The following is a 12,141-nucleotide window of genomic DNA, read 5'->3' as shown; positions in this document are numbered from 1 at the left end:
CTCGGAATTGAGGTTCTGAGATCAAAAAGGGGGATTTTTATATGTCAAAAGAAATACATTCTATATTTGTTGGCAGAAACGGGAATGATCGATTGTAAACCGGCTGACACACCAATGGTGGTAAATCATGGGCTGAAGATAGTAGGAGCAAAACTAGCAAATAAGGAGAAGTATCAAAGGTTGGTTGGAAAATTGATATATCTCTCACATACTCTTCCAGATATAGCTTATGCAGTCAGAGTGGTAAGCCAGTTCATGCATCAACCTCAGATAGACCATAAGGATGCTGTATGGAGGATTGTAAGGTATCTAAAAGGGACATCTGGACATGGTGTTCTGTTCAAAGTGCACGAACACCTAGAAATACAGAGGTATATTGATGCTGATTGGGTAGGCAATCCAGTGGACCGAAGGTCCACATCAGGATATTTTACTTTTGTGGGAGGTAACTTAGTCACATGGAGAAGCAAAAAGTAAAAAGTTGTAGCTTTATCCAGTGCAGAGGCTGAATTTCGAGGAGTGGCACGAGGTTTGACTGAAATATTGTGGTTGCGAAAATTGTTAATTGAAATTGGGTTCCCACCATCTGAAGCTTGCAAGATAATGTGTGATAATCAGGCAGTGATCAGTATTTTAGAAAATCTGGTACAGCATGACCAGACAAAACAAGTGGAAGTTGACAAGCACTTCATAAAAGAGAAGTTAGATGCAGGCAGTGTAGAGCTAACCTTTGTACGCTCTGAAGATCAACTGGCAGATATATTAACAAAGGCAGTGAACAAAAGAATCTTTGGTGAAGTTTTAGGCAAGTTGAGCATTCGCAATCCCACTACTCAACTTTAGGGGGAGTGTCAGCAAGAAAGGAAATAAGAGGAAAATGTGGGATCAGATTTCCCATCATTTCCCAATTAATGCACATAATTAGGGAATGACTATAGGAGGAAAATAATCATCTTTTATTTCTTACCTTGTATAATCATGTACCTTTGCTATATTAACAGTGTAAAGCAACAGAATAATCAATCAATACGATTCATTCAAAATATGCCTCAAATTATACAATTTGACAGTATCTATGCTTCCAACAACAGAGAGTTTGCTCATGGTAAACTTTGTCTATAGACATAACTAGTGCATAAAAGGAAAGTTATCGTGAAATGGATTCTTGATAAGAGAAAAAAACTCTCACCCTCTTTTTGTTTTATCAAAATCCAAAAGTAAAGATCAGTTCTAATTTGCTTCAGTACTGTTTTTCTTTTTCTTCTTTTGTCTAAAATTAGTTCTTAAATCGAATCAAGCATCGTCTTCCACACTTGCATACGCTGTTTTCCATCTTGATTAAGCAAAGCTTTTGCTCTCTCCCTAGGCACAAATGAGGTTCGGTCTGATTAACATTGAGTAATATAGTCATTTCTTAAATAATTCGAGTCAGCATGCTACATCTATTTTAGCCATCTCAACATATTTTGCTTATGTCATTATGCATTATAATGTGTCATGGCCCATGTATATAGGTCCTGTTTGGATTTTCAGCCTGTCACATGCACTAGAAATTAAAACATGATTGAAAAATTTTCAATGGTTCACATATTTATCAAAAGTTTTCTGATCAAACACTAAAGTAAAAGGTTTCGAAACTTGGATAATCTTAGTATATTTATTGGGTGTATACATTAAGTATAGATAAAATTTACTAACAAATTATAATTTTTGTCCTTGAGAAAAAAATTGTGAATTATATCTATAACTTGTTTTGTAATTTATCAACTGCTTAATTTACCTAAACTTATGCATTTAAGATACTATAATATTGATTGAAACATTAATGCTTCCAAACATTTTAGAGTTTTTTCTAATTGGGTGTATGAGTAAGTATCTATAGTAGAACTAACGCCAAGTGTACACATTTTAGAGACGGCATGAATAATTAGGGAATTCAAAAAAATACAATGAAGAGAGAAAATTATAAATATTTTGTAGTTTATTTGATATAAAATGCTATAAGTAACATATGATCAAATTATTTGTTTTTAAAGGTAGAATTACATAACTTGAAACAAAGTTATTCAACTTAAAAAAAAAAAGTATATAATATTTAGGCATAGAAAGATAAAGGGGGCTGATAGGGGTCGACATGGGGCCTAGCCCCTTTAAAATTTCAAAATTTTATTTTTAATATTATATAATATTATAATTTTAAGTGTAAATTTCTACTCCTCATGTGCATCCATCCTAGGCCTTCTTGATAAATTCCATAACGCAGGTATTAAAAGCAGAACAGGTTACTTGAAAACCCGTAAACCCAGCTCCTTTAGCTAATGCCTCAAATTCATTTTCAGTTCTCTCTTTCCCACCTGACTGGAGAGCCAACATTATACAGTCCATGTGGATGACTCCCTTGGTGGCAAGGCTTGTGTCGGGGGCTACCGGAAGAACATAATCGGCCACAATTACTTTTCCGTTTACGGGTAAAGCATCGCAAAAATTCTTCAAAAATTTTAAGCAATGTTCGTCGCTCCAATTGTGGCATACCGACTGCCCAAGCATAGACACAATCAAAATGGATTGGATGTTTCTTTTTCCTCGAGATTAGCCATTGCCAAGGAAATTAGATATCTAACTTACCTTCACGAAAATGGCATCTGCTTTAGGAACACTAACAAACATGTCTCCGCTATCATGCTCCACACCTGCAATAAAGGTCCAGCTCAATATCAAAATCAATAAAATCTCATAATTAAACATATCTAAGAAGCGATCTCAACCCTCCATAAAGGTAAAAATACAAGTTTCGATACTAGAGAAACGCACTTTGCTAAGAGGGCAATAGACCTTTGTGCTCTACGGTCTGAGTGGATTATACCTTCTAGTTAGAAAAAAAAAAATCTCTAACAAGCTAACAAATACTAATTTCCAACCTCTCATCTAAACAAATTATATATAATCAAATAGAAGTGCATAGCATTATAGAGACGGGAGTGAATACCGGGATAAGACGGGGCACCCTCAATAACATGGGGCAAATCGAAGTTAATACCCTTTAGCGAAGGGTATTTGGAGACGATCATGTTAATTACAGCTCCAGTTCCACCACCCACATCCACCAAAGATGTGAGGCCCTCAAAGCCTTTGTAGGTTTCAAGAATTTTCTTCATGGTAACGGTGGAATGGTTAGACATTCCCATGTTGAAAACCTTACTGAATCTTGGATCTGTGCCATGATATTCAAATTCATCCATTCCATGGGCCTTGTTAAATGGAACGACTCCTTCAAGAACTGCATCTTTCAAATGATACCTGCAATATATAAAAAAAAAAAAAAAAGTAAATAACCCCTTGAAGGACATGTTTGGTTAAGTGTTTTATTTTTATCTTTTAACAGTCATCATAATCATATCATCATTTTTGTCACCGCCATCCTTTCAATTCCATGACCACTATCACCGCCCTGCCTTACCATCTCCACTATTACTACTACCCTACCCCTGCCAGTGTCGCTACCATTGGCACTTTGTGTGTCTACCACTGCCATCCCACCATCGTTATGATCACCATCCTACTTCTGCCGACATCATTACCACAACCAAGTTACATCTGTTATGATAACCTGAGAATGTGGCGGCGGCTTTAAGAGTCAAGCGTTGGGCCGAGCTGTCATCCCCCATAATATTGTCCCAAGAAGTTTGTGGTACCTTTGTTTGGATAAATCACCCTAAAAGGGAAAAGCTAGAATACTGTCCTCAGAAATTTGATTCAGTTTGATTTGATTTAGTATGATTTTGACTTTCATGGATAATTTAATTTGATTGGGTTTTGGTTTTTAAATTCATTTTTATGTCAAGAGAAATTTGTATTTTATTTTTGTGGTTTTATAGGTTTTTCTACTTAGCATTTTTAAGTAGACTTGGGTGTATTTAGGAGGCCTATTGGCTGTCTTGATTTTGCTAAGTGTTTTCTGAATATGTTTATTTAATAAAATAAAATTTTATTTGCTGATAAAAAAAAATTCTGTCCTCAGAATTTTGTGCTGCCTTTGCTAAGATGAATGACCCCAAAAAGAAAAGGTTGAACATTTTTCCTTGATTATATTTCTTAGACGTGAAAAGAAAAGGGTAAATGTGAACTTCCAAGTCATAGTGGTGACATCTCTACTGCAAAGAGTTGAAAACTATATTTCAAGGTTCAAATTACATTTTACTAATAAAAAATAACAATTTTGAGTAGGCGAAAATTTATATTAAGGTAGAAAATGGTTACCAGCTTTCCATGAGTACTTTGTCTAGGTTGAGAAGACAAAGAGGGGCAATAGAGACTCCATCTTCATTCTTGGTCAAGAATTTGCAAACAGGAGCCAAACCATAAAGCCTCTCAACTTTCCCATCATTAAGCTTTCTTAAAGAACATGTAAGTATGGAGTAACTGGCCAGCAGGCGCAGTGTACGGTCCAAAACGACAGGTGCATCTGCGCTCTTGGTAGGGAGCTGAGACGCGATGTCGTACGGAGACAAGAATGCACCAGGACCAGCTTTAGCAATGATTTCAAGCAAATCAAGTTCAATGGCTGATTTTAGAACCATAGGCAGTAATGGAGCACTAGATAATTGCATGGCAAATAAAATTGCTTCCTCATCTGACACTCGAGTTGGAGTCATCTGAGTTTCGCTGATCGAATCCATCTCCAAGATGATATTTTTTTTTTTTTTTCAATCTCCCTGGGAAATGGAGTTCAGAAATTAATATGCTTAAAACACTACGATGGACAAGGTGGAGAAGAATGAAAGAACTAGGCTTTTGATATATGGGAATATGACCGCTAACTGAGCTATATATAGAGTGTGTTGCTCAACTACCCTCTTTCTTTTTCCTTTTCTTTTTGTTTTTCGTTTATTTTAGAATAGTAAAAGTCAAAAAAAAAAAGCCATGAATTTTAAGAGAACACGTGTTTATCATGGAAATAAAAAATAAGAAATATATTCTCAAATTTTCTTATAGGTTATAATTCAGTTAATTTACGTTAAAGAATAAAATTTATCTATCTCCCTCCACTTCTACCTAAATATAAGGAATATACATTATGTTTCTTTACGTTTCCATTAATTCACTTTTTTCCAAACATAAATTTTTAGAAAAAGTATGATTTTATTCCTATTGGAATATTTTTAAAATAATATATAATGTAACATTGCTCTTATAGTTAGAAATATGTAGTTTTGTCCCTATCTTTTGCCTCCAATGCATTGTTGAATTCTTTTATTAATTTTTTGTACTTTTCCATTGATAAATTATTTTTTTATCTTTATATTTTATCAAAATTAACTAATATGTCTCTGAATTTGTTGACTAATTTGTCCATATATTTTATTAAAATTAACGAATTTTTCTATGTATTATAACTGTGTAATGGAAAAAGTACAAAAAGTTAACATAAAATTATAACTGTGTAATGGAAGAAAAAGATAGAAACAAAATACGTAATTTCTAAAAATATAGAGGTAAAGTGAAGTATTTTGACAAAACATAAGAATAAAATTATAATTTTTAGATACAGATTAAGAAGATATAATCTTCTAATTTTATCTCAAACATGGCCTCCAAGTATTTTCCTTTTCAATTAATTTTAGTTAGGAATTTGTTTTATGTAACTTATGATATCAATGGTTCACATATAAACCAGAAGTCTGTATTTCTATTTAGTGTAGAAGACTATTCTCCTAATTAGGGTATCACTTATGTGCCTATATATATGTGTGACTTCTCATTAATAAGAATCACTCTCATATTCTCTTTATTCTCTTTTTACTTCCCTCCTTATTTTTTTATTATTTTATAACACATTATCGGTACGACTGTTCTACCACTTTGATTTCGTTCTATCACTTATCGATCAAATTGTTTTGGGTGGATAACTTATGGTTTACAACAACGAAAATTAAAATTTGTACATACGATTTATTAAGTTTTAGAAGATAATTCTTTATATATATTTGAAATCATATTATTGATTAATTAAAGAAAAACGAAAAAGTATGTTAATGTTTACACCAAATCTGCTGTTTGGCAATTGTTGTTGCAATTGCTGTGATAGGAAAAAATTGACATAACTGCAATTAATATATTAATGATTTGTTTTGTTTTTTAAGGAAGATTGAGATTTGTTTTGTTAACCTTATTACGTTGGATTAGTTATATAAACAAATATAGTTAAAGTACTCAATTGTAATTCGATATATATTTATACTTTAATGTTATATAAACAAATATAGTTAAAGTACTTAATTGTAGTTCATTATGTTGATTATATTTATTAATTCATTAAATTATGTAATCACTTTTTAATTTGTCAATTATTTAATTATATTATAATTAAGTGCTCTTATTAAGTGCTCTTATCAAGTGCAATGCTTTTTTAATTGGTAAGCGAAAAATTAAACACTTTGTCAATAATAACCAATGTATAACATGAAGATGGGTACGAGAAAAATCATTATGATATTTTATTCATTTTTTTTTTCGATATTTCAATCATCTTGATACATTCAATATAGATAACTATATTATGATTGTATCTTAATTTGTTGACCAGTATTCAACTGTTCAATTTTAATTTCATAACTAAATTCTTTATTATCATATTTATTTTATTATTTTTTACATAATAATTTTTATTATGTCAAATTTTTATAAAATTTGAAATAATGGCTCTTAATATTATGGTCAAGAATTATTCAAGAATATCAAGAATTTGATACTTTGAAATATATTTGAAATTTTTATAAAATTTGAGAATAGATCTTGAAATATATTTGGATACTTTGAATTTGAGATATCAAGAATCTAATCAAAATAGATTCAAGACAATAATTTAATTGTACAAAGCTACTCAATAGCTAATAATTAAACATTATTAAAACAACTAACAACTATCAAAATAAATGATTTTGTCAAACAGATCCTATATTTATAAAAATCAATTCCATTAACAATGGGTTTATATTTATATTTTATTTAAACTTTATTAACCTTGTACAAATAATTATTGATATATTTTTTTTCAAACTAATTATTTTTTTGTCATCATTTTGTTTACAATTATTTAAAATAACAATTATCTATGAAACATTATTTTTTCAAAAATTTATGTTTATGACACATTAAAAAAAAAGATAACAAATATATATAGTAATCATTTTACATTTTAACAGCAATTATTATCGACTAACAATTATTAGCTAAACAAAACGGTTCATAAGTTTAGTTAAAATAAGAAAAATACAAATAATTTGAAACAATCAAAATTAATGAAGAATAGCATTATGTATGTATTTATATGTAATAACGTGTGTGGATCGGATTCCTTAAACAGGAAAGGAGAGTGAGTCAACAAATTTTTTCAAGGAAAGGACAAATCTTTCCCTTATAGTTTTCTGCTGTCTTTTTCACACCTCCTTTTACTGTCCCAAGAAGGCAAAAAACTTAAGTTGTGGAATTAAACTAAAAGCATAAATTATTTAAAAAATAAAACAAATTATATCCATTATTGTTGGCGTAGGTTACTAAATTCACGTGACACAGGTTGGCATTATACTCACGTTCTGATCTTTCATGGACCCCATAATCTTGGTAGATACTGCAGCCTCAATCGTTAGATCCACTGACCTTTCCTTAAATATAAAATATTTGGGACCACTAGATGTATTGAACTCGGAAAATTCCCAAATCAAGTAGCTATGATACGAGTTCAGTAGTATGGTGATCATGCAGGAAAAATATTGTATGTTTTTTTTATTTGGTTCAAATAAAATTTATAATAAAAAATGTAATACTCATTAGATACAGAGATACTCTGATACAAAAGATTTCTACTCGGTTTAGTAAAATTAACTATTTTGATAGTTGTTAACTGTTTTAGTAGTTTCTTATGAAATGTTAAAATGTTATCATAACCTCTAAAATTTAATCCAAACGCTATGTTATCGAACAACTTTTTAATTAAAGTTTAACATTTTGTTCGATAAAATGCTAAAAGCTATTTAAAAGTTGTTGAACACAACTTTCATTAGAGTATTTATATTGAAATTGAAAGTGGTTTTTAGATAAAATATTATAAATATAAAAATTCATTAAATATAGAAATATTTGGTGCCTTTATTTTAAACGAAATGACCAAAGAATTAATAAATTTAAAAATCTTATAATTACGCTTGCAAAATAAAAGTATTTAGATATTAATTTAACTATAATTCAGATATTAAGGTTTTTTTTTTTTTTTTTTTTTTACATAAAGTTTTCCTTATAGTGTGGATTCCTCGTTTCCAACCACACCCCAAGGTAAAGTAGGGGTTAGGAGTGATTCCATAATATATATAGTTCCATTTATGGTAATGATGAACCTTGTCCGCTATTTTTGGTTCCCTTTAGATAAAGGCATCGGGCTAGGATTATCTATTTCCTTTTTTGGAGGCCTATCATTCTCTGCCACGTATAACATCTCAATCTAATGTGACGCGTTCATTGGTTTTCATTTATTTTAGTTACCTCAGCTTTACCTAACGTTTAAATATAACGTCTATCGTTTACGTGTGAGTGAAAGATCTTGTTAATCTTTTATCCAGAATAATTTTTATTAATTTAATAAAAAAATGAAAATTATCTTTATTTTGTAGTTTATAGTATTCTTTTGAGCCGTCGAGACTTTTAATGAATAAAACAGATTAATAATTAAAGTAATTGACTCATAGTAAAGTTAAAATATATTAATTGCCTTTATTTATTTATTTAAAAATAAATAAGATTATTGTTGAATTATTTTTATAATTATTAGCTATTGACGTAAAACTGTAAGTTCTTTTTGCAACATTAAGTTTATTGTTCTATTATTATAATTATTATTATATGTTGGCATATATTATCCATGTGGTATAGATTTTAAGAATTGATTGATTTATTTCATAAATATAATTAAGATATCGTTGTTATTATATTTGGAGCTGATACTAGCTCTTAATTTAGAATTATCAATAATATTTATGCCTCGAATATGCTCCTAAAGTAGCAATATTGAGAGAGAAGGTTTTAAGATATATTTTGGATTTATTTCATATCCTTTTTATTATTGAGCAAAAATAAAGAGATCTTAATAAAGATCATGAGGCTGACCAACTAGATTTTGCTTCATTCCTGAAGTGAATGGAATAACATATATATGTAGCGATGCCTACCCAACTAGATTTGATGCATTCCCTGAACTGAATAATATATTATAATACCCTCAATTTGATAGTTCTAAAAATTATATTATCTTGTTAATTAATATTATCCAGATAGCTAGAATAATTGGATTATCTTAATTTTAATATGTAGGACTACTAATTGTAAGTTATAATGCAAATTAGAATTAAGTCATGTTATAAAAATTAAATTGGAATAAGGTTAAGTGAGCCTAAGTCTTAGTGATAGGAAGCTAGCACATGAAGCTCCTCAATCAAGCATTTTGGTATAGTACTTAAAACAATTAACATTTAAATATCTAAAATATTTGATTAAGGATTTAATTGGTGTATTTTGAATTATTAATATTTAGAGAATGATTAAAGGTAAAGAAATAAAAAAAAAAAAGAAAAGAAGAGAAAAACAATTAAAAAAGAATTAAAATTTGGCCAAGTGGGATAAGGAGGGAAATTATAAAGAAGCTTAGTATATATATGTACATAGCTTTAAAGGCACAAAAGACAAGCTCCACCTCTTCTTTCACTATGTAATTGGCCAATTCTCATTCTTCTTCTTTATTTTTGTTCTCCATATTTGGCCAAGCACTAAGGAAAGAAAGGAAGACTTGATTAAGGGTGGAAACCAAGCTAGGAAGTGAAAGAGGTTAACAATCCTTCCTATATTCCATAATTATATAATTTAATAGATAGTTATATATATGGTTTAGTGTATTAGGTTTTAATATTGAACATGTGAATTATAGGTGTTGTCATTAAGTAACTTTAATTAGAATTTGAGAGAACATGTGAATTAGAGGTGTTGTAATTAAGTAACTTTAATTAGAATTTGAGAGGATAAAATGTTGTTTGAATTGGTTTAATGATGAATTTGCGTTTGGAATTGGAAAGGAGGAAGAAAATTCTTTGATTTGGTGTTTTTAATGGTTCGGCCAAGTTATGGAATTTTGAGGAAATGCTTTGTGATAGGTGATTATGTTAGTTCAGATTGGTTAATGGTAATTCTAAGGTTTAAATTGAATATTTTAATGAGAAATCATATAGAGGATGCCTTAAAGATATCATTGAATTACTACCATGGAGCTGTTGGAATTCGATCAGTGAGATTGACTTAGTTAAATAGGTAAATGAACTTCAAAAATTATCAAATTTTATAGAGAAGTATGTTAGGATGTTGGGAAGGTTGTGGTAAAAGGGTAAGTGAAATAGATGAAAGAAATTTAAGTAATAACTAATTATATGCAGGCTACTCAGAATATAATTTAGCTGAAAATTAGGTACATATATTAGGCTATTTGACTATGCAAATAAGTTCTAACATTCATGAAATTTTATATGAAAGTAGCCTGAGATGTGAAAAAAATACTGTTAAAATTTCAGAACTAATGGATTTAAGAAACTAAAGATATAGCCAAAGGAAGGCAGACTGCTCATATCATGAAAATATTGTATTCCAATAATTTGTAGAAGGTTGAATATGCTTTAGATATTTTATTAAGTCTCATTATTTTAGGTTGTTATTTTTATGATTCTAGGATGAGATTAAAATTGGAAATTGAGTACTTCATGCCTAAATTAAGGTTATAAGGTACGTGGTTAAGCATAGTGAAATTGAAGGAAAAGCTCTAAGAAAATGATCTAGTACATGAATTTAGAACAACAATTGTTAATAATGCAGAAGCAATTTGCGTACATGATTTGTAATTTAAAATTAGAGTTCACGATTACTCTTTTCGGGTTAACTACAGTCAAATACTCAAATACAAAATTAGAATTTATTGAAGAGGGACTAGATCTTCCTCTCCGTTTCCTTATTCATAAGGTGACTTTCAATAGAACTAGCCAATATTAGCGTTAAGGAAGGAGAGAGTATCTAGCCTATTTATATAGAATCCTATGGACCTTCCCATCATAAGTCCTTATAGTATTAAGCCTACAATTTTAACTGCCTTACCATACTGGCCCACAAGAGGTGCACAAGCTTATTATATAAGTGATCACACAGACAAATTTGCGTCCTATCATAGTATGTATATGTTTATTGAGTAGTATGGAGCTAATATAATATTAATTTCATGCTACAGTTTCTGAGAGGAGGAGATTGTAAGATAAGTCAATAAACAGAGTAGAAAGGCTAGGGGAGCCTTCCAACTTAGGTTAGTGCATTACTCATTTCTTGCTTTGTTTCAAACCAAAATGTATTTGATTTCACACTCCAATTTCATAAAATGATTTATGAATAAAAAGAAATATCGGAATGAAGATTTTATGAATTTTGAAAGAAAAGAAATAATTATTATTATATCCTATAATTTTAATTATTCTTAAAGTTAAATTGAAAGTTTGTTTATATCAGTAAAGAGCATGTTAGCCAATTATTAACTGTAGTATAAGGGGTGACCGTGAATGAATTTTTTAGCCAATATTTGTGAAATTGGATTGTTGCCCACTATTTTTTAATTATGTTTAATATATGAAATGATTTATAATACTACATCAACTGATAGAAATGGTTATTATCCTACCGATATCACTTCATTTGTTTAAGTTGATATAGTGATTGATATGAATATGGAAAAGGATAATATTGTAAATGAAATTACAAATAATATTATTCCCTCCTAGATGAGATTGAGATTGTCTCTCTTCTATTGATATTTATATCATAGAATGACATTGAGATAGCTTTGTCTTAATGAGCTCATAGGACACTACTGACCCTTCGGAATGAGTATATTTAAGTTGTTGAGACAAAATTGGATACATTTCTTTATGAAGAGATTAACATGGACCAACCTTTTGGTTTTATTAATTCTAATATCCATATCTTGTTTGTAGACTTCATAAATTGATATATGGCTTAAAGCAAGCCCCACCACATGTGGTACCAAGTTTTACAAGCCTTTCTTCTCTCTTT

General features: G+C 29.9%; 1 protein-coding gene across 1 annotated transcript; it reads right to left on the bottom strand.

Annotated features, from left to right (window-relative positions):
* Nucleotides 1-1,963: 1,963 nt before the first annotated feature.
* LOC105636072 (caffeic acid 3-O-methyltransferase) lies at nucleotides 1,964-4,778 on the bottom strand. Its single transcript, XM_089720952.1, has 4 exons — nucleotides 4,258-4,778; nucleotides 2,987-3,297; nucleotides 2,626-2,690; nucleotides 1,964-2,535 (listed from the first exon to the last, which is right to left on the bottom strand). Exons 1-4 carry the CDS (start codon nucleotides 4,674-4,676, stop codon nucleotides 2,233-2,235), a joined length of 1,098 nt encoding a protein of 365 aa, XP_089577078.1. The 5' UTR covers nucleotides 4,677-4,778; the 3' UTR covers nucleotides 1,964-2,232.
* Between the last annotated feature and the right edge of the window lie 7,363 nt (nucleotides 4,779-12,141).

The sequence above is a fragment of the Jatropha curcas genome, chromosome 5 (genome assembly GCF_041381405.1).
Source record: "Jatropha curcas cultivar XTBG-Jc1 chromosome 5, XTBG_Jcur_1.0, whole genome shotgun sequence".
Taxonomy (NCBI): Eukaryota; Viridiplantae; Streptophyta; class Magnoliopsida; order Malpighiales; family Euphorbiaceae; genus Jatropha; species Jatropha curcas.
The sequence above is the reverse complement of the archived record's forward strand: the minus strand, read 5'-3'. Positions and strand labels throughout refer to the sequence as shown.

Coding starts and splice junctions, on each gene's coding strand:
- LOC105636072 (XM_089720952.1), bottom strand. CDS start 4,676: ATGGATTCGATCAGCGAAACTCAGATGACTCCAACTCGAGTGTCAGAT. Junction 2,691..2,986: donor GGGTGCCCCGTCTTATCCCG/GTATTCACTCCC, acceptor CCTTTATTGCAG/GTGTGGAGCATGATAGCGGA. Junction 2,536..2,625: donor CAGATGCCATTTTCGTGAAG/GTAAGTTAGATA, acceptor ATGCTTGGGCAG/TCGGTATGCCACAATTGGAG.